The sequence below is a fragment of the Pteropus alecto genome, unplaced genomic scaffold (assembly GCF_000325575.1).
Source record: "Pteropus alecto unplaced genomic scaffold, ASM32557v1 scaffold110, whole genome shotgun sequence".
NCBI lineage: Eukaryota > Metazoa > Chordata > Mammalia > Chiroptera > Pteropodidae > Pteropus > Pteropus alecto.
In genome coordinates, this window is record NW_006431920.1 from 4,380,793 (window position 1) to 4,403,908 (window position 23,116).

The 23,116-nt window shown below is 40.5% G+C and overlaps 1 protein-coding gene across 1 annotated transcript in view; it reads left to right on the forward strand.

The window, feature by feature from the left end:
* The window catches only part of COL4A4 (collagen type IV alpha 4 chain), a 97,274-nt gene that overhangs the window by 56,788 nt on the left and 17,370 nt on the right, over positions 1-23,116 (forward strand). Inside the window, exons 28-39 of the mRNA XM_006906781.2 lie at positions 1,857-2,018; positions 3,126-3,296; positions 3,894-4,037; positions 5,875-5,982; positions 6,849-7,030; positions 7,869-7,932; positions 10,507-10,581; positions 14,012-14,119; positions 14,719-14,826; positions 20,630-20,701; positions 21,854-21,982; positions 22,076-22,189. Coding sequence (XP_006906843.1) covers positions 1,857-2,018; positions 3,126-3,296; positions 3,894-4,037; positions 5,875-5,982; positions 6,849-7,030; positions 7,869-7,932; positions 10,507-10,581; positions 14,012-14,119; positions 14,719-14,826; positions 20,630-20,701; positions 21,854-21,982; positions 22,076-22,189 — 1,437 coding nt within the window. The remainder of the gene's footprint in view (positions 1-1,856; positions 2,019-3,125; positions 3,297-3,893; positions 4,038-5,874; positions 5,983-6,848; positions 7,031-7,868; positions 7,933-10,506; positions 10,582-14,011; positions 14,120-14,718; positions 14,827-20,629; positions 20,702-21,853; positions 21,983-22,075; positions 22,190-23,116) is intronic.

The window sequence follows — 23,116 nt, forward strand, 5'->3', positions numbered from 1 at the left end:
AGCAGAGACTGTGTAATCTGCCCGCTCATCTTGCCAGATTGGAGGAGGACAGGACAGACGGGGGGAAGAAGAGCAGCTCAGAGGGCTGGAGCAGGGTGGGCTGGAGTTCAGAAAGGCTCCATGAGAGAGCGGGGCCTGAAATGAGCCCTGGGGAACAAGCTGACTTGTTCGAACAGGTGACAGGGTGGAGGGACTTGCATTCCAGGAGAGGTAGCAGGCAAGGTAGCAAAGAAAGTCAGGACAGAGGACACCCTGGCACTGATTCACATCCTCTTCTGAGATCACTAAGAATTCTTGATCCCCAGCAGAGGCTTTTGGATTTTAATGGACTTAAAAATAACCTTGGGTAAGGGGGTCATTAAAATCATCAACTCTGGGCCCCAATCTAAGGAACCCCGATCTACTACAGCAGGATTGGGTGAGGCCCAGTCATCCAGTCTGAACGTTAGCCCCTCAGGTGTTGGTGACCAAGACTGGATCCCAGACCACTTTTAATAAACACTGCCCTCATTTCTTTCTGACGTTGGATGGGTCAGCATTTGTTTGGGACCCACGATAGCACAACAGTATGGAGCAAATGGAGGGCAAGGAGTGAGCCACATTCTCTGTCCTCAGGAAGCTTACTTGGTAGTTTATCAGTCAAAATATTCATTTACGAAAACCTAAATAATTGGAAAGGAACAAGATAACACACGATATGAGTCAATGAAGATAATTTGACTCAGTAATCTCACTGTCTCACTTGTGAAAATCTGTCTAAAGGAAGTATTCAACAGAAGAAAAAGGTTAATGTGAAAATACACTTGTACAGTTGACCCTTAAACAATGTGGGAGTTAGAGGCACTGATACCTCGAGCAGTAAAATATCTGCATATACGTTTTTTCTCTCCGCAAACTTAACTACTAATAGCTTACTATTGATCAGAAGCCTTATCGATAACATAAAGTCTATTAACATATATTGTGTATGTTATGAGTATTACATACTGGATTCTTACAATAAAGCTAGAGAATAAAAAATGTTATTAAGATAATCATAAGGAAGAGAAAATACATTTATAGTATTACATGTATTTATTGAAAAAATATCCATGTATAAATGGACCCATTCAGGGTCAACTGTCATATTTACTATCCATAATAAAGGAACAATGGAAACAATGAAGAGAGTTAAGTAACACAGACACACACAGCCAAAGGAATACTATTCAGCTATTAGCATTAGGGATTAAAATTATATTTGTAAAGATTACAACAAAATGGAAAACATTTGCAGGTTAATTTGCAATGTGAAATAATCTAACAATTGCATATACACACTGTGATGACTACTTTAAAAATGTAAACATATGAACCAAAATATAATGGAAACGTGGAAAAATAAAATAGATTTTCTTGGTTAGGGTGGGAGTTACGGGGAGAGGGTTGTTTTTCTTTCTGAAGATTATGACGCTGCCTTTCCAATAAACAGAAACTTGAGAGTTCAAGTGATGAAATATCTTACAAAATGCAAATTTGTGCAGCACAAACTGAATTTGTAAGTAATGAGGAGATGTGCTGCAATGTTAGAGGTTAATTAAAATCAGAAAGAACCACGTGTTTTTTCCATTTGCATAAGCAACTTCTTTGTTGTCTATATAACCTTATCGAGTTTAACCCTCTTAGCTATGCCCGGCTTTCCCTTCATTTAGAGCTCCTGATCTGTGAAAAGAAAATCCACTGAGAGACTTAACTCATTTAAGCACTGAGCCAGTTCAAAACATTGACTTCCAGTATTGATAGGAGTGAGCCCTCTGTTGTAGGTCATCTGAATGGTTTTATGCCATGAGTGTCATGGACGAATGGTATCATTTCAGGACCAGCTGGCATTCCCGGATTCCCAGGTCTCAAAGGTCCCAAAGGCAGAGAGGGAAGCCCTGGATTTCCAGGTGTCCCAGGCCCACCTGGCCATTCCTGTGAAAGGGGTGCCCCTGGGTTACCAGGGCAACCGGGACTCCCCGGGGCTCCAGGCAGTCCAGGTAAGTATCAACAGGTGTCAACAACTGTGAAGGGTCTGAGACTTTACCTGACTTACAGAGGAATGAGCTTGCTGGTTGCCTTTTCACTGATGCTCACAGAACCAAAACTTCTGGGTCAGAGACTAAGGACGCGTCATTATTCACTGCACAGCAGGTAGCATGAGTTTCGTGTTGGTTTGTGTCATTTCCCTAAATCCCCCAAGTCTTTCAGGGCAACATAAGAGGTGCTAGATAGATGCCACACACACAGGGGGTTGCAGTATCTGCACTGAGTCTGGGGAAGCACCACCTTATAGTAGCCCACGAGACAACCTTCTTTCTGTACTGCGGAAGTGCTGTGTCATCTGTCATCTGCCAAGGCTGCTCGTTGCAAAAATCACCTGGGAAATAGCCCAGGTAAATAACAGTCGCGACCTTGCATTCTTGGCATACTCAGCAAGACATGTAGGAACTCACAGAGACCCATGAAGGAATGTCTGTCAACACGAGGTGCTGGGGGGCTGTTTCCAATGTGGTCTTCATTTCAATTCATTTCACCATTCAGATTGTAAATCCTATTGCGTTTACCCCAAAGCAGGAATATGCCGTCTTGTAGGATCAACCCTATAGCTTTATTTCTAGCAGCAATAATAATAGATGATGTTGTTCTGATTTCTACAATTTGCTCATCACAGTTCACAGCCTGACCAAAATTCACTTGCTGTGGCTTCGGAAGCACCTGGAAAGTTTTCTTCTATTAGTATTTTTTTTCCCTAAGAGTAAATACAGATAACATTTTGTTTTTTACCCCTATTCATCTCTCTTAAAAAAATAACTTTACACTATTCATGCATCTTTATCAGGAAATATTCATTCAAGCAATAATTATTTTAAATATTTTCCGCCCTTCTTTTTATAGCAGCCAGAAAAAATATATATATTCGTAAAATGGTAGAGGTGCTGCTGATATATTTTTAGCTGATAAATACTGTTGCACTTTGTTTAATTGCAATACACAATTAGATATCATAGATTCGAATTTAACCTACCGCGAATATTTTTTTTACTGCTCCTGTGTGAAGCCAGTCTTCAGTCTTCGTACGCTGTCATCACTGTGCTTTGTCTCAGGTGCCCCCGGTTGGAAAGGACAGCCAGGGGAAGTGGGGCCTCCTGGCCCAGGTGGAATGAAGGGCCTCCCAGGAGTCCCGGGACGGCCAGGGGCAGATGGACCCTCAGGACCCCCGGGAATCCCAGGCCCCTTTGGGGATGATGGACGACCCGGTCTTCCAGGCCCAAAGGGTGGGTAGTACTTCTCAATTATTTTCCTCATTTTAGAAACTTGAAATCCACAGCCAGGTGAAGCCTGTTAGGTATGACTGCACTGCAGAATATTCTGTTACATTAGCCCGGCTTTGTCTTTCTCTTGGTGACATCTCCCTCTCCTCGTCCTCTGCATTTTTCCGGTGGCAAATGTTTTGGTGTAGGTGGATGGGAAAAGGGTGGTGTGGTGTTAGGTCCGCAGAACCCAGGAACACTTCTGCTCGATGAACTGGGTAGAAGCCATAAATCGCAGGGTCAGGGCTAACGCGCTTCTACTTTGAAGGACCCTCCTCTCTCCATCCTCCTCCCTCACATCCACTTCTCTGAGACCATCATGAGATCAGGACTCAGAAACCTAAGGGCCCACACTTGAGATCTGTGGGGCAGAAAATTGAGGACCAAGTGGGAGAGCCCAGCTGTTCCATGCTATGTGGTTGATAGTGGTTATTCGCTGTCAGTACAAACTCAGAATTAGGTGGCAGTGCACGTCTGTACATGGATGACAAGGAACAAAATCTGGGAACCATACTAGCCTTAAAAATGTTTCCCTAAAAAGTCATGTTTCTGTTTCATCAGGACCCCAGGGGCTGCCAGGCTTCCGAGGTTTTCCGGGAGAGAGAGGAAAGGCTGGCCCAGAGGGATACCCCGGCAGGAAGGGAGAAGCCGGAGAGGAAGGTTGGCCTGGCTTCCTCGGAGACCCGGGAGTGAAAGGCGCCAAAGGTAAAAGCAGTTTCCAGCACAGTGACACAATGTAGGTTTGCTTGCGGTATTTGATCAGAGTCTATAAATATGATGTCCAAAAAAATAAAATGGGACTGTCTTGCAGCTTGCGTTCCTCTTCCTTTTGGTTCTGTGGTTTTAGAATTTGAAACAAAAGCAATTTTTCTTACCTCTCGATCGGATTACATAAAACGATGGTAAATGAATTTCTCTGTTAATAGAAGAAAATTAACAAGTGCTTCGATTTATAGCTATTGGGTTTTGGAGAAACTGCTCACCTTTTGGGAAGGGCTCCTGGCCCCCAAATTCTGTTTCAATTTGTTTTTAATGAAAAAAAAAAAAAACTCAAAAAACTGACTTCTTTTTTTTGTTGTTAAAAAGCCAGATATAAATATTTCAGGCTTTGCAGGCAGTATGGTCTCTGTTGCAACTACTCAGTTCAACTTTCGTAACATGAAAGCCAGAGAAATTTTATTTATGGACACTGAAATTTGAACTTCATTTAGTGTTCGCATGTCATAAAATATTATTCTTGTTTTAAGATTTTCTCCAATGATTTAAAAGCATAAAAACCATACAGAGCTCACAGATTGCATAAAAACTGGCCACAGGCAGGATTTGGCCCCTGGGCTGTAGTTTACCAACCTCTGAACTAGAATGAGTCCACTTACATCGGGGCCTGAGTTTGGTCTCCCCCAAGCTTTATTTAAACTAAGAATTTTCCTTAGTATAAAAAATAGAGGTTTCAAGATCACTGGTTTAAATGTTCTGGGCCCACCCCTGTTAAATATTTACTTGTACCTCTTTGCCATGAGACCGCAGTGAGTGAGCATAACATTTCATTTCCAGCATTGAGAATGAATGCTTGTCAATTTTTAGAAACAAGATTTTTGTCCTTAAAGCCCTTTGGGCAAATAGCCTCATATTTAATTCAAATTACTTTTACTTCTCAGTTGATTGATTTTGCTATTATTATTTTTTTTGTTTTACTAGCCTGTAAATTATTTATGCAGAATCCAGAAATTAAAGAGTCGTTCTTCGCTAGCTTAGATATGTAATATCTGTTGTGCTATTATGTTGCTAAACAATTGTACCACTAAAAAGTGTAAAAAATGAGGTTAATGCCAGTGATGTGCAGATAAACTAGTTCACAAAAACAAAATTTAAATAGATGCCCTGACTTGCAGTGATTGCCGATCAGCATAAATTCTCTCACCATGGCCGATTTAAAGCTGCCAACTCTTTAACAATTGGCTTACGAAATTCTCGAATTGTTAATAACTGGCTCTCACCAAGCTCATAGGAGCCCACTCCAACACGCTTTACAACTGGGCTGTGTTTACGAAAATCAGGCAGCTACATCATGTACCTTTCCTACTTTCTGGAATTCTCTATGTGCAGAACCAAGTTGAGAAAAGTGTCTTGTTTTTTTTTAATGTAAGGAAAATAATAGGAGTGGCTAGGAAAAGGAAGATAGGGACCTAGAAAATATGAGCTGGGCAATTTAAATTTTATAGAAAAAAAAAGAGACATATTTCAGACCTGGAACTTTTCAAGCCTGTCTTTTTTCGCTTAAGACTCCGAGACCAGTTTGGCTGAATTTAACAAACATTCACTGGGCGGTCCCTGGTCTGGACAAGTTGGGACAGGAGTGTAAAAGGCCTGGCCTTTCTTTTAGAAAACCAATTTGAAATGTTGATACCGTGCAACCTATAAACATAAATACAGTTTAGTAGATTCAACGGGGACTTGCAGACTGGACGCGAAGCGTCATGACAGAAGAATCGCGTGGGTCATGCTTCTCTTTGTTCTACTCTTGCATAATTAACATCTAAAGGAGAGAGAGGACGCCCAGGAGATGAAGGAGAAATGGCTATAATTTCCAAAAATGGGGAAGTCGGGGAACCTGGACCTCCTGGAGATGGTGGATTCCCAGGACAAGAAGGTAAACACTTCGGATTTTTACCCATATCAAATAAATTGACTTCTTTACAGATTGTTCAGGCAAGCATGAGGCAACTTTCCCAGTGATGCTAAGATAAAGATAGGTCACTTTTTAGATATAAATGTGTACCAATGAACTTATGGTGATTCTTTTTCTTTTCCACGCTAGAATTGAGCTGAAATTCATATGTATTTATTGATTTAGATGTTCCAAACTAGGAACAATCCTTAGTTAGACATACAACCCTGGCTCCAGGTTTAAATACCCCTATTTTTAGTGGCTGGTATTGAAATGAATAGCACGAAGACTACCCAAGTCGGTTTGACCAGTGCTTCTCAAATTGCGATGTTCATGTAAGTCCATGGGGACTCTTGTTAAAATGTAGATTCTGAATGCACAGGGCTGGGGCAAGTCGGCCTCTGCCTTTCTAACAAGCATCCCCCTGCCTGTGCTGCCGGCCTCAGAAACAGCACACGTGTAGCTGGGATTTTGATCTAAACACTTGTGTTCTCTTTCCCAATCTCCATGAAACCTGAATTCTTGTTTTGGCTCTCTGCTTAACTGGTTGTTAGTGAACAAAGGTTTTAATTTTTCTGGGTAGGTTCTTTCTTATCTGTAAAATGAGCATGTTGACGCAAAGGATCCTGCTTACTCACTCCAGTCAGACGGCCCTGAGTCTGTTCAAGATCACCTTCTTCTATAATCAGGTCCCTGAAGCCACAAACCATCTCTGCAGCCTAGGGCAAGAATTAGGATTCTCAATACCTTCGGCTTCATCTTCTAAAAGTAGGACCAAGACTCTCAGCCGAACTATGGCTCATCCCAGAGTTCCTCAAACAGGTTTCGAACATTTCCACCCCCATCAGGTGACAAAGGCAGCCCTGGGGTGCCAGGGAGGAAAGGAGAGCCGGGAAGACACGGGCCACCCGGATTTCACAGAGGAGAGCCTGGGCGAAATGGGCAGCCGGGGCTGCCGGGCTCCCCAGGCCCCCCAGGCTCACCTGGGCTGAGAGGGATCATTGGTTTTCCAGGATTTCCAGGTGACCAGGTGAGTGGCTGCTGTTTTAAGAGGGAAGAAATGATAAAATCTTCCATTCTCAGGATACCCATAAGGAGTCATATGTGCCAGCGGACATCATTGCCCTTTCCCATGTAAGGGTCTGGCTCAGGGAAGAATGGAGACTTCTGGAAGGGCTGTGATATAACTGTAATTTCTCACCAGTGCTCACTCCTGGTTCCCATGACAAAGATGACCAAGTTACTTACTTCTCATGCTACCCGCAGCCTAGTTTAAACAGCTCTATAGAGACTTGCCTCATGACCTCTAGTTTACTAGAACAGAAAGTCATCTGTAAAACAACCCAAATTCTGGTTCCTAAGCCTTCCTAGCTGATTACAGATATCATAGATTTTGCCATAAATACATTTGGTCTTTACAATCATGAATAAGATATCCCTTGAGAAGCCAGGAGGTAGTATAGTAGCCTACATCACAATTTCTGGAATATATGTAATACAATTTTCTACCCATCCTTGGGGATAAAAAACTGTGTGATATAACTTCTAATAAGTTTATTTAGTATCAACTTGTTCATTTAAGTCTTAAAATTCAAGTTATGTGATCTAATTACTCTTTTACCATCAAGTGTAAAGAACTGGTTGCTACCTGTTGGTGTTGATACTTCTAATTCTGAGGGAGTTTTATCAGCTTTTAAAAACTAGACCCATGTAATAGTCTGCTTGCAATGTATTTCCAAATTTATTTATCACTGTGAATTATAAAAACCAAATTGGTTATGGAAAATTATAAGTGGATTATGTCATGCATGTGTCATTTGTATTTGAAACCCAATTAAGGTGTAACTTCTGTTTCATTAAACTATCAGGGTGAACCAGGTCCTCCAGGGCCCCCTGGACTTGCAGGAATTGATGGAACAAGAGGACCTAAAGGTATGGTTAACAGATACAGCAGCCAGCCATCAACTTCAGAGTCCTGGCTGTGTATAATATTGTGAGCAAGCACTCTTCGCATGAAAAGCAAAGCATATCGAACAACGCCGAGGGGTTCTTTTTACACTCTTCCAGATAGTCCAACACTCAAGACCCAAATCTTCCACACTTGTCATTCAGATCCAAGGGTACCAGATAGAAAACAGCAAGTCTGCAGGGCACATCCGGTCTTCTTCCTCAGAGGGAATCCTTACAGCTGTCCTTATAGTGACTGCAGCTCCATAAGTGACAACTCAGATGCAAGGAAGTCAGATCGACATAGGTGGGTACTCTCCACCTCGGCGTAGAAGTCCCATGCCCCACAGGAGCCAGAATCTCTTCTAAGGACTCCACACGGGTACAGCTTTTAGGTCCCAGTTATGAGAGTCACAGTACATAGAGAAGGCCAAAGCCATGACTTCCCACCAGGGAGTCCTTGCAGCTGTCCTTATAGTGACCACAGCTCCATAAGTTAATAGTCCACTTAAGAATTCCCTGGCCACATATAATTTACAATTGGGTTATTTTAACATTTTAACCATAATCCAAGGGTCAGTGATGTTTTTTTCAAAGGGCCAGATTATAAATATTTTCAGTTTGTGGTCTCTGTCACAAGTACTCAACTGTGCATGAAAACACATGTAGCATGAAAGCAGCCTTAGACAATATGCAAACAAAGGGGTGTGGCTATGTGCCAATAGAACTTTATTAACAAAATGGGCTGCAGACCTTAGTTTACCTTATGACAAAAACAATGTTGCCTTGTAACACAGCCTACATTCTACCCTCATCACCTTTCCAGGAAACAGAAGTTGAAAGTCGACCTAATATTGAAACAAACAGAAATCAGGATACCGTCAATTATAATGTTTGCATAAAACCTTTATAATTTTTACTATTTTTCTATACCATTAGGTTAATATTTTTTTAAATATACTTTAAAATGATTCACCTTTTTAACCTCACTATCTATGAATTTGATGTACGGTTACATTTTATTTTAATATAAAATAAATAACTTTAAAATATAAAATACTAATTCATGAACCACCTAAAAAATCCTCTTTCTTACCACCAATGATGCGTGCTATATCTTTTGAGAGATATTCCATAAATAATATGATAATTGCTATAAGAAAAAAATGAACTGTGCATACATATTTATTCAAAAAGAATAGTCTAAATCTCTTCTTCAGAAATGGTCACAGGTACAGAAGTTTTTATATATTTTGATACTTTATAGCTTCAGGGTTCAGAACTCGCTCCTCTTCTATTTGCCTATGAATTTATTATAGTCCCTTTGCCTCTCTCCAAGTACAAACCTACTCTTCTCATTTCCTTTATACTTATATTAGGCCATGTCTGCAAGGAACTGAAATGCACTCTAGATACCGGAGTAAAAAATATCTCATGGATCCCACAGAGAAAAGACACAGTCTGCCAGACCATAAGGCTCATGAATCAAGCCCCGAAGCAGCCCATGGTTCCTCTCTTGAGACTTTTCTGCCATTCTCCATGGTCTCTTTTTTCCTTATCTGGCTACCGACTGGTTTCTTCGCTATCTATTTAGTATCTTTTCTGGATCTTTCTGGATACGTTTGGATCGCACTCCAACATGCTCCACATCAGGGCTCCATGATAATCTACACCATGTAATCCTTTTGCTTTCTGCCTCAATAGCCGGGGATCGTAAATTCTCGCTTTTTATTCCAACTTCTGGAGTAAAGCCTCGTTGATTGGGGATGGACCAGATTCCTACTCCTCGAACAATTAGCTCCAATTATGAGTAGGGCCAGGTAGAAGAGAACCATCTGTGAGGTGTGGGTGGGACCCTTTAGAAAGGGGTATTTGGTGGGCGAGATCTATCAATCATGCCTAATCAGCTCTCTTATTCTCCTGTGACTCCATCTATTGTCTGGCCTTCCCTGTCATACCATTTTGAGTCCTCTGTTTAACTGGCTCCCAGCTACAACATAAGTCCTTGTGTCTGGAAACATTCTGCAGCAGTGTGGAATGGCTCTGTGGAACTGTGGGAGTCGCTGCTTACAATGGCCTTTGAACGTGCCACCTCTCGTGAAATTATCCATAAAGTGTGCCTTTGTGACTTTGTCTTTACGAAGGACATTGAGTTGAGCTTCCTTGCAGAGAGCTCGAAATGTAACTGCAGCAGCTGAAACGGCGACAAATTCTTCTTGTTTCCAAAACACAGTATAAGGATTTAGTCACTCAGTGCCAAATAATTTCTAACATTGATATCCCAAATTGAAACTATTTAGAGAATTTAAAAATTTGAACTTATTAAGATCTGTAATTTCTTATGATTGTATGAACTATAAAGTTGTATATGTATTTTAAATCACATCTTGTATCTATGTTTCTATTTGTTCTTATGTTGGATTAAGCATTTTTTTCAAAAATCTCCTGAAACATTTGAAGATAGACTGTAAAGACAAATGTCGCGAAAGTTATTAAGTCACTTGTATGAGACAAAATTAAATTCTCTTAAATAATGTTCGTGCATTTTGTCACTTACAGGAACCAGAGGTGAGCCTGCAAGTCAGTTTGGCCCACGTGGTCCAAATGGTGAGCCCGGGAGCCCTGGATGTCCAGGTAGAGCTACATATTTTTCTTATGAAAACAAAAAAGAATAAGTTTGGTTGAAAAATAGAACAATTACTTTATCTTTTGAGTCGGCAATGATATATCAGTATTTTATTCCCCTCGTGCCCATTAAAATGCATATCAGAAGGATTATGTCTAAACACGGCATGGCACCCCTGGCCTAGGAGGACATCGTGATTACACACCAGGGATTCGCAATCTATTTTCCACCATGACTCCTGTGACCAATGACGTTGACATAACGTTACACTTCCCTGGGCACGCCCAGGTTTGGACACAGTCGACGATGACTACTGCAAGCAATTAAAATTTGGACTGTTTTTCAGTCTCCATAATTAAAAATGATACCTTGACAATAACCACTCACACTGACAACAGCTGCAGGTTGTCATTCCAACCCTTTGTTTCCTACTCGGAGAAGCATCTGCAAATGCCCGTGAGGCATGCCATTGTTCAGATATCACTGAATGTCTCCTTCACTAAATATCTCATTTACTCAAAACCAAACAAATGTAAAACTTCATCACCAACAATAAACCTAAGTGCTTCAACATGGTACCTTGTTGATCAGTAACAATGGACGTGTAATCCCCCAGAACAGATTGCCACGTAACAGTGAGTTCTTGCCCTTCAGGCGAGGCTGCAGCTGGCTACAGTGGACAACCCAGGGTTGACAAGAGATGCATACTCTTCAACTTAGTAACTCTACTCACAGGAATTTATGTTAAGTCAATAATCAGACAAGCGTACGAAGAGACATGCACAGGGGTACTCATTGCATAGATAGAACGATGCCCATCCGTGGATGACTGGTTAGACATGTTACACCCAACATCATTTAGCTCATAGTGAACAGGTTAGAAGCCAGTTTTGTATTTATATGGGTCCCTTTTAAATTAAAGCATCTCATATTAATAGTTTTGTGCATTAACTTAAAATTCTGTTTGGTTATAGCAATGTTTCATTCCATAGAACGGAAAGAAAATCTGAGCAGCGTGATTATGGAAAATTCCATTTCTTTGTTTTTATACCACTTGATTGCTTAAATGGAAGTCTAACAGAAAAACACGCTCTGTCAATGGCTTCCATTCCCACTCTCTTTCATGTGGGCTTTTTTTTTTTAAACTTCTGACACTGTCAAGTATATTTAAATAATACAATATTTTTAACTGAAATGTATAGCTTAAGTGTACATTTGGAGGGGAAATAGTTTTGAGGTTTGCATTATGGGAGTTCATCTTAAATACCAGAGTAAGAAATCTCAGAAAGGAAATTCAGTGGTTCAAGGTCAACCTTATTATTACTGTGCATGAGATCTTGGCAATTTGCTTATCACCTCTGAGCTCAGTTTCCTTGCCTGTAAATTGGCCCTATGCATATTGCAGGATCATTCTGAGGATCAAATGAGATTCCTTAAGAGCAATTTATAAGCTGAAAATTGCCAAACAAATGTAAAATGTAATAGTCATCATCATCATCATCAGTCAGCAAAATGTTAAGAGGTTTTTGTAACACTTATTGCTATTTTTATATAAACCCTGTAAATAGTAAGATTTTATAAGCTGAAAGTAGTCCACAATGGAACCTTTGCTAATAAAATATTAGCTAATATTTTATTTTAAAAATCATAAATCTGAGTTATTTTACATTTAGACTTTTTAAAGAAAATTTGCCTTGGCGTAACTTCTCTGGTCTCCTGTAGTTAACACATTTAAATTGTTCTCTTTCCCATATGCATAGCTTTTGTTTAAAATTTAAAAATTACATCATATGTTATTCACCAGCTCAGAGTTTACCTAAATATGCAATTTCCATTGACTGAAAAAAGCTGCATTGAATTTGAACATGCCTAATGAGAAGGCAGAGAGTTGCTGCCTGTCTCAGGGGATTACGTGTGTTTGTACTGGGTTTAGTTTTCCCTCCCCCCTGCAATTCAGAGAGAAAATATAGCACAGATGAACTCAGAAGTTCTGTTCTTACTACAACTGCTATTAGGGAGGCAGGCTTTTTAATACAGTTGTTTTCATTTGTAGATGAGAATAATGCTGCCTTATTTTTACTATAGTAATATTTGCAAGATAAATAAAATAAAGAGAGAGAGCCTCATAGATATTAATTTCGATCAGGAAACAGATATAGGCTAACATAGGTTTGTCTTATGTGCATTATAATAAATGACTGTACCTCCAAGGATATGTAAATACAGAGCCCTCTATTTTATTCGCTGATTCAACTGCTCCTTTTTAGCCCAGACTATTGGTTTACCCTATTGTATTAAAGTCACACATTGGAAATAAACACAGGGGGAAGTAGTCATTTTCTCTAGTCCTCAAAGAAATGTGATTTAATGTAAGTCTGGGATATTATTTCATCCTTACTCAATTGGCAAGAAAACCAACCACCGGACTAAAAAGTCCTCACTGAGTACCTGCCCTAGTCTTGGATGTGCATTGATGGAGCCATGGGTGGCTTACATGTGATGGTACGAATTAGAACAGTATTTATCCAAACCATTTGGTAACCTCTATCATGAACCAAATGCTGAATAGTTTATTCTAGAAGACCAGAGAACAACCAAACTGTTCTCTATAGATTTTTTTTTTTTAACTTAAGAGATATATCCACCAGATGCAATGCGTGGTTCTGGAATGGAGCCTCGTGTGAACAAAGCAGCTATGAAGGACATTAAGGGTACAGGTCGGGGAACTCAAATATCGAATGAGTTTAGACAACATTAGGAATCGTTGTTAATTTTCTTGGCTATGATAATGTTATTTTGGCTATGTAGGAAAATGCCATTTTTCAGATGCCATACCTCCTGAAGTACTTAGGGTTGGAATTCCATGATGTCTGTGATTTACTTTAAAATACTTCAGCATTTTAAAATGAATAAAAAAGACCCCACATATCATACCATGTTACCTAGAAATTCTACTCCTAGGAATTTTTCCTAATAAAATAATTTAATAGTAGAAAAGTTTATTAATGATGTATAAAGATCATTATGCATAATAGCATAGAGAAAAAACTTAATTTGAGTGGCCGATAGTAGGAAAAATTTGGATTAATTAATTTAATTTAGATTAATTCAATAAGCTATCAGCCAGTTATTTAAAAATAATAATTAGGAAAATGGTGACAAACTTGGAAAATTACCTATGATTCAATGCTAATTTTAAAAATCAGAATATAAAATTATTGATATTATTTGCACTTTGTATGCATATGCAAAGTTGTATAAGGTGGTGCAATTATAGGTGTTTTATTTTCAATTTTCCTTAATATTATATTTTCAATAGAAAAATTGTTAATATAAGAAAGTAAGCATAGGGAAGAATAGCAATGGCCGAATGTGGAGGTTTTCTAGATTTACTGCATCAAAGAGCAACTACTCAGATCTTGATCTTTCCTTCTCTAGGGCATTTTGGAGTCCCCGGAGAGAAGGGCTTGCCTGGTGTTCAAGGGCAGAAAGGACCACCAGGAAGGCCAGGGTTGCCTGGCCCCTCTGGACCACCAGGATGTCCAGGTATCTTGAAAAGAAGCTGGGAACAGTCCAAGGTGCTTATGTATCTCTTGGTGCATCAGAAAGAGTCAGCCTACACTTAGACCTGAGTTCAGATCTGGCTCTGCCAGTTCTCAGACTTGTGACTTTGGACAAGTCATTTAAACTTAGCTATTCCTTACTTGTCAGTTGGAGCTAGTCCTATCTTACTGGATTGATCTGGGCACCTATAAAGTGCCTAGCAGAGTGCCAGGCATGAAGGGTAGTCTGACAGATAGAAGCTTATTTCTAGCTTTCCCTAATTCACCTGCCATTCAGGATGCTGGTTTTCTTTTCTCCTTAAGACTCAAGGTAAATATCATACATACAGCACAACATTTTAATGACTCCTCTTTCTGCCAGTTCAGAATAAAGTGAGGGTTTAAAATCATAATTGGCGACTTTAATGGCTCAGAAGTGTATTTTCTCCTTCTGAGGTGAAGTGTATTTTTCTCCCTAGAGTTAGGAGGTCTAGGAAGAAAAAGTGTCTTGGTTACTCATATTTTAAGAACATAAATGACTTTCCCAGCTAATGTAGCTCATTTTGCATCTGGGTGTCTGCAAAACTTCCCTGCCATCCTCAGGTAATCAAGGGGTGCCTGGGCCAATGGGACATCCAGGAGAAATGGGGGATCCTGGACCAAGAGGCCAGACGGGGGATCCAGGGACACCAGGTCTTCCAGGCATAAAAGGTGAGTCGAATAGAAGCCTGACCCATCAGAAAGATCCAGGCCAATGGGGCAAATTCACAGTGCCTTTCCAGCACATGGGTGACATCGCTCTTGGTCATAGCTCTTGCCCACAGATATCAGTAGCACCTTCCTCTTCTTTCTTACCTGAGGCTTCAGGCAGTGTTTGTCTAGTGTCCTTACCTACCTTGTACCCAAATGATGATGCTGCCATCTCATTTGGGGGAGGGGGGGCATTTTCCCCAGTGTTTTCCATAATGTTCAGGCCTATCCATTTATTCTCTCCCCAGATAGTTAAGCTTCTGTTATGTCCTAGATTCTGGATACTAGGTACAGAAGTTTGAAGAAAATAGATGTGGTTCCTGCTTCATGGAGCTCACAGTTTAGTAAGAGACACACATGTTAAAAATGTATGTGTAAACAATATGTATTTACCAGTTGTGACAAGTAGAAGAAAAAGAATAAGATGCTATGGAGAAAGAAGAACTAGTATTCATTACCTTTTTGTGGTAAAACACTATTTTTTCTTGGTTGAATTATTGGCTTGAAAGGTATAGTAGACTGGTTATTATATAGGTCTGTATAATATAATATAACATAACAACATAATATATAATTTATTATTAACAAGTCTTCGTCCCCTCCCCCATTTATCCATTGTACTTATTCCTCTTCAGTTTATTTCTTCCATTTTAGAAAGAAAACCATTTTTCCATGGGTGTTTTGTGTGCGCCTTTAGCATAACACTTACATTGTGTCACATTTGTTTGTTTAGAGGTCTTTCTCACCAAGTAGAATATGATTTTTTTAAAAAGCAAGCACCATTTTTATATCTTTGGCTCCTAGTAAATACCTGATAAGTCTGTTGGTTGTTTACTATAAGTATTTTTAAGTTTACGAATAAAGTAATAAATAAAAAAGTAGATAAATAGAAGAATGAAGAACCGAGCCAGCAGCTGTGGAGTTGAGGGTCTTTATCTCAATCGGCAGTTGAGGATTCAAGGCTTACTTGGTAGATTTATGTAACCAAGCCCCCTCAGTCTCTTCCTCCTTCCCTTCTTCTTCCCACTTATCTCTGCTTGTTGACTCATACGTATACCAAATTTTGGCTAAAGGAAAAGAACCTCCCCTTGGAAGCATTGGAAATCCTTTCTTTTGGACTTAATCATGTTATTGTTTTAAAAATCCAAATGATGTTTCTCCATACCCTCAACTCTTTAAATTCAGAACGTATGTGGGTGCTCGCTTTCAACAATAACATCTTTCAAATAATAACAGCTTTCCAGCAAGTAGTAGTGTCGTACGTATTACCTGGAGCAATTCTGCAGAAAGGAAACTTTTATTTTGAAAGATTGCTACACTTAGGAATTTCTGTGAAGCCAAATAACTTGATGGGAAAAGTCCTCATCGCAAGACAAGATATCTTAGTATTGTTTTTCTCTCTCTTTATTGGCATTTTTAATAATGTGAAGTCCAGTGATTTGTGATAAGTTTAGGGTTTCAAGCAAAAGGATAATTTGCGTTAAGAGTTTCTCTAGTTATTGTGGCCATTGCATATCTCTGGCCAACCCTTATGGCTCTGGCGGAGCATCCTTTGACACTTTTATGAGTATCTGGAAGACAAAATTGGTAAAAAACCAAAAGAAAACATTTTCCATTATTAACCACTCTTATTGTATTTCCATTTCTTCCTATCCTACTAGTTCAGTAAAATAGCAAGGATTTTCAAGTGTCTGGTGCCATAACAGTATAAACAGTATAGACACAGTTTGATTAAAATGACAAGGCGCCTCTTACTATTGTTTCTTCCTTCCCTTGAATTAGTTTGCATTAATCACATACCTTTAGCATGAGATGTTATTAAAAAACTAATAGCTAATGCATTCGATCAAATAAAATCACTCAGAAAATCATCACCATCACATTCTAACTCTGTGCTATGAAATAAATTTGTTAAGAACGCGAGGAAATGATTATATCGACCCAAATATTCATACCAGTGTATAGACGGATGTTGCAGTGGTGCTTCGTGACCATGCAGGGACACTGTTTCACTGTGAATGACTAGTCTTTAAAAGAAACAAACAAAACACTAAGATACGTTCCTAAAAATTAAAAATGTCTACAGCATAAATCCATTGCCGCACTTCATCACGCTGATATAAAAATGAATCGCGCTCCAGCAGAAACTCTTTGAACTGAGGAACTAAATATTTGAAGTATGTTCTAAATAAGTCGAGGGGCCTGATGATCTTGTTTGAACAAACCAGCTGCTGCTGACCTCACAGCTGTTTGCTCTGTTAGGACGGGCCGTATGGATTCTGAGTCCTGCTTACGTTCAGTCAGATTTGAACTTTAACTTAAACATGCTAAAAATGGCTCGATTCCTAGATTTAAATTTTCAAGTGCCTATACCCTCTAGAAGGAAGACACTCAATTCCTAGTTGGGCATTCATATAGGATTGGATGATGGAAACCAAAAGACAACTGTCTGTAGCTTGATGGTGATGGTAAAGGATGTAGATTGGTTTATTTTGGTTATATTGGGTTATTTGGTGGCAAGTAAAATAAATTTCATAAGAAGAAAACATCTTGAAATGTCTTATATCAGCGAAGAAATGCCAGGCATCTTATAGCTGTGAAAATCTTAGACACATTGTCCCTCCCTTTTTATGACTAGAGTGTCCCCGCCCGCCCTGCCCCCACAGCACTTACCAGTCCTGAGGTAACCGTCTGTTTGTTCTGTCAAGTTTGGGGTTGTTTCTCTCCGGTTCTTCATTGTTTCCTTCAGCGCCTGTCCCTAAGTACGTTTGGGGACTGAAGCTCCATGGGTTAGGAGATCATGTCTTATGCTCTCGGGCCTTCCTTCAGTAGGCACTCGTGTATGTTCTGGATTTAAAAAAAATAAACAAATCTTACTTCAGAATCTGTTTTGATAAGTTTCCAACTTGGTTCAGCTATTACCCATAATCACGTAGGCCTCTCTCTTCTGTCGGCTTTAGCATTAAGGTGACCAGGTGTCCTGGTTTGCCTGGGCTTGAAGGGGCGTCTCAGGACCTGGAACTTTCAGTGCTAGAACTGGGAAGGCCCCCAACAAACAGGGACAAGTTGGTCCCCCCTCCTACTAAAAGTATAAAATTGTATAAAGGCCCGTGGACATAGAAGAGTGTTTTCAGGCTTTAGAACAAAAGAAAACAGAGTGGAAATTCAGTCACAAAGCGTCGCCGGCTATCGCAGATGAAGGCGATTATGGCTGGAGTGGAGACTAGAGTGACTGGAAGGAGAAAACACCCCGGCCGTGAGCGCCACGCAGCCTTGAATGACGGTTGTTAAGCAGGAAGACGAGCAAAGAGGTGAATAAAAATCCTCATTACCAAGGAATGTGCTTCGTTAGCGTAATTGCCTCTCATCTGCGCTGTATATATTTTATGCATGAACAACTTTCTGATTTAGAGATGGGATTGATAAAAAGCTTTCAGTAAAAAGGAAAAATTGCCCTTAAAATCCTACCCAGATGTAGCTGCATTCAATGTAGAAAGATAACATTGGGTCAGATAAGGGTCGGCCAGTTCAACAATGGCTAGGGGCTGGGACTGTGACAACCCAGGATCTGGACGTGTTGATGTGACAATGGAGAGTTGGCAGAAGCTGAGACATTCCACCCCCGAGCCGACTCCCCCAAACCATCAATCTTGGTGGCTTAAGCTGGAGATCAAAACACATTGCAATAGCAAAGTAGTCTCAAAAAATTTATTATCATTTCAGATAGATTGCAATAAATATCTAGATTTGGCAGATGAAGAAGGTCTGTGTGTTCCTTTGGTGCAAACTGGGAACATTGGCTCATAAATAGGCAAGAGGATTGGAAAATAAACTAAGCCAGAACTGTTAAAAGTGGTTAGGAAATAAGAGCTTTAGGGAAAATAAGAGTGCATTCCCATTTTTTCTTTTTTTTGGGGGGAGGGGGGAACAGTGTTGCAAGAGAATATGGCTCACTTGCACCAATCTAAAGTTTAGATTTTAAAAATAGAGTAACCATCTGTTTCAGATACTGATAATAAATAAAATGGAACCAACTTTCTGTCTTCTGATAAGAAGTCCACAGAGGACTTGCTTTAATGAATGGATAATAATTAGCACTTGACTTATTTATATACAAATGGATACCTCCGACTTCCCTAAATCTTACTCATCCTATAAATCAATCGCAGAAACATGTGACACGCAAATAGAAATTATAGTCCATTTTTTATGGCTTTCTCTTCACTCATTCAATCCCTCACCTTCTGTGTTCCACACTTTCTCACTCATTCATTCACTCATTCATTCGACAAACACTTAATGAACACCTACTGTGCGTCAAGAGCTATGCCAAGTGGGGACACAGAAAGACTAATAAGACCTGATCTTGCAGTCAATCGATTTACCCACAGTAAACCAGTCACCCAAAGACATGACAGTCACACAGCACGAGACTGGCATGAAGGCATCTAGGGAGTCTGTGTAGGTGTCATGGGGCAGATGAAGGGTTAGTCATGTAAGCTGAGGCTTTCTTTGTGTTAGTCATGTAAGCTGAGGCTGTTACTATCACAAATTCACGGACTGTGACCCTAAACTGTTTGAATGGCTGACTGTGCACCAAGGGGCTTGTATCCTTGGACGAGAAAGAACAGCTACTAGATGGAAGATCCATTCGTGAAAGAGGAAGTTTACCAGGCTTGAGAAGATTCCTTCCTCCAGATCTATCAGTGGGACATGATGTGCGTAAAGCACCGGGCAGAGGGCTCAGCCCCCTGGGAGATGCTCTGTATATGTTGGTTGTCTGCCACCTTCTCTTCCTCTCTCCCTCCTTTTCTTCTCTCTACTTTCTCCCTATGTAATTTATATTAAATAGACTTATATAGTATATTTATAATAAAGATTTATAAATATCTGTATATAGTTCTATAGGCATCCAGTGTTCAGTGACAACTTCAGTAGAGTCGGGCTGGTAGATGTCTCCTTAGAGAACTATGCTGATGTCTGACAGAAGGTTCTTTAAAAATACAAAGGCATAGGTGAGGTCCTATGTCATTACAGAGACTGGAGTTTTCAAAGATCATCGTAAAATAAATTCGATTTCTGAAAAGAGGCACAAGAATGGTTCTCTTTGAAAGAAATGGTTGCAAAGAAAGAGCTGCAGCCCTACTGACCTGTAAACCTTTTCTTTCTGAGTAGCACAGTGCTTTTAAAAAAATTAGGTAGGGCATGTATTCCCCAGTATACCACAGGCCCCACCTGTCTTGACTGTGTTTACTGTGTTACTGTGTTTACTACGTTTACCTGATCAGATCTTGCAGAAGTTAGAATTTACAGACCACGGTGGGCTAGAAAGATGCTGACCCTGGGAGGAAGGAGGCCTAGGTTTGCTCCCGTCCAGTCTCTTTCTTCATTTAGGATGATTTTATTATCATAAAATCGAAAGTCTCTTTCTACACCATGATTCAGTAATTCTAGACTGTGTTTGGTTTAGAGAGAGATGTTCATGAAATGGTTGTAAACCCACAGAGGTACTTTGAAACTAAACAAATGGATGTGTTCAGCAGTCTTGGCAGATGATGTCCATCAAGTGAATGTGTTAAAGAATAATGGTTGGCATGGCTTCAGCCCTGATGATGACATCTAGACGGTGAGAGCTCATGGTTCCTGCCTGCAGAATCTGTCTGGCTCCATCAGCAGACCCTCTGGGTGGTGCCTGCCAGTTCTGGACAGTGAAGGTCAATGGCTGGTCTTCCCTTGTGGGTCACAGGCCTGTGATGTGTTTCAGGTCCCGTGGGGTTACCTGGCCTGGATGGCTTGCATGGTCTAAAGGGCCAGAAAGGAACCAAAGGTGCTTCAGGTAAGAGAAAACCCTCTGTGAGAGATGTAACTGCAGTCAGTGGACCACTGGTATTTCCACAGTTCACAAGATTTGAAACTAAGAAACTGGCTTAGCTTAGAGACGCAATATTGCAACTATTTTTAGTGCCAAATAACTTATGTAAAAAGGACATTTGAGAAAACCCAATTTAAGACAGAATGGTTGGTTAATAGAGTCTTTTGTTGATATTGCTTGAGACTATCTCTCTACTAAAAATGCTCTGAATAATTGCTGAGGTGGAGTAGATTTCAAAATGTTATGAAAAACAAATAGTTGGGATTTTTTTGGTATTGTTTTAAATGTAACAATGCCAAGTACAACCACATGGGTCTAATTAGTACTTTTAGCATGCCTCAATAGCCTGCTGCTAAAACAAATTACCTGAACAAATTACTGTTATTTTCGATATTACGAATAGGCAATCATCAACAACTGATGATGATTGTTCTGTTATTTTAATATAATGCACATTTGTTGCATTACTTTCTCAGAAACCTAGCTCGCCATCAGACAGGGTAACTGGAATCAGACATGAAGATTTGAGAGGCTGTGGGGAAAGATTTGAACTGTGGTGCTGCTGGATTCGAATCTGTTGAATCTTTATACAGTTTGAATGGTGAAGTCGTAATTTCGGACAGTTAGGATTTGTTTAGTGGTTCTTCCAAATAGTCTGATAAAGTGTGTGTCTCCTCTTCCCTCTGGGAAACCAACGAACTGTCTTTTTTTTTAATGTAAAACTCTACAATAGTTCTATTTACATGTCATTTTCCACCTTTGATTTTAAAACAGTTTATTCATAATTACTTATTGTTGGATCTCTGTTTGCTTTCACTCTTTCTGTTGTAGAGGTTGGAAAGTAGGTATTGTCACTAAGCTGTTGTTTTTTCAATCTGGGAAATAATTCTAAAGTAAATCAAACCTATGGCTGACCAGTGAGACGGGTCTTAAGAAAGTAAATGGCGACTCAGGAAATGTATGTGACCATTTGGACACTGCTGCAGGCCCTGGTTGGTCTCTCCAGAGCCAGCTGCTTTCCTGTCACAATGTCATTTGTAAGCAGTTTCTTTTCAAGCACCATGACAGGGACGAGCAAGGAGAGGATGTAGGGCTAATGCTGTTCTCCTCATTAAGGCTTGAATGAAGTGGGCCCGCCTGGTCCAGTGGGAATGCCTGGGCTGAAAGGGGAGACAGGTGACCCTGGGAGCCCAGGAATTTCTCCTCCAGGGCGTTTTGGAGAAAAAGGCCCCCCAGGCCCCCCAGGTAAGAAGCAGCATTCTTTGCCCCTCTCTCTCAATAACGAATCAAAACCTTCCAAACGTAACAAGGCTCACATCTGAACATGTCCCTCCTCAGGAAGACCTGGCCCACCTGGTCCTGCAGGTGCCACAGGAAGAGTTCCTAAGGGCGACATTCCTTACCCGGGTCCACCTGGAGATCAAGGGCCTCCTGGCCCTGATGGTCCAAGAGGTATGAGAAAATCATGGCAAAGGCTGGTGACACTCCTTTCCAGATGCCACCAGCTCTGTGGGGATGTAGGACCAGTGAATGTCTGAGTAGAAGCATCTTAGCATCCCCATCAACTGGGCAGATGGAAGAGGTAGGAGTGTGGGCGGTGGCGGGCTGGCAGGACCATATTCAGAACCACCGCTTAGGCCCTTTAGTCTTCTGTTTCAAACCTATCAGACCACTTTTCTGTGGGTACACGCTGACTCAGAGCAAGGCTTTCCCATCACCGGTTCAGTGCCGAGCATGAGGGTTCAGAAGTGGCTGGCGGGAGGAAATCTGATTCTACGTGTGAGACTCTAGCACCTGCCACAGAAACCACTGCTGCTGGCCCAGATCGACAGGACCCAGGCCTGGCATATAGACGGGAGCAGAGTCTCTTCATTTTGTTCCTTTCATCACTTCACAGGGACAAAGTCTAGGCAATATTTAACAAAATAGGATTGGACGAGAGCTGGTAGGGAGCTGGGAGCAAAGTATGGCCCATCAGTACAATGTCTGCTCAATGCAGATAATCATATTCCTGCTAACCCCCAGAACTCTTCTAGAGAGACACAAACCCACTGGCTTTAAATGTTTAGCATTTCAGTAAAGGTGGGATTGCAATATTATATAATTCTATTTTACTGCAAAAAATAAAAGTGCTTAAAACTGTGCTAAGTAGAAATAGAATTTGGTCTGAATTCCTATGTGGAGACACTTGTTTTCAAATAGGATTTTATGTTTGAGTAAACATTCTTTCTCATTAGCCAAATTTTCTCAAACCTGTCATCCATTTATTTGTCTGCCTATCTGTCTCTGTCTGTCCATCTGTCCATCTATCTGTCCATCTGTCCATTCGTTCCTCCATCCATCCATCTATCCATCCTACTAGCCACCCATTCACCCACC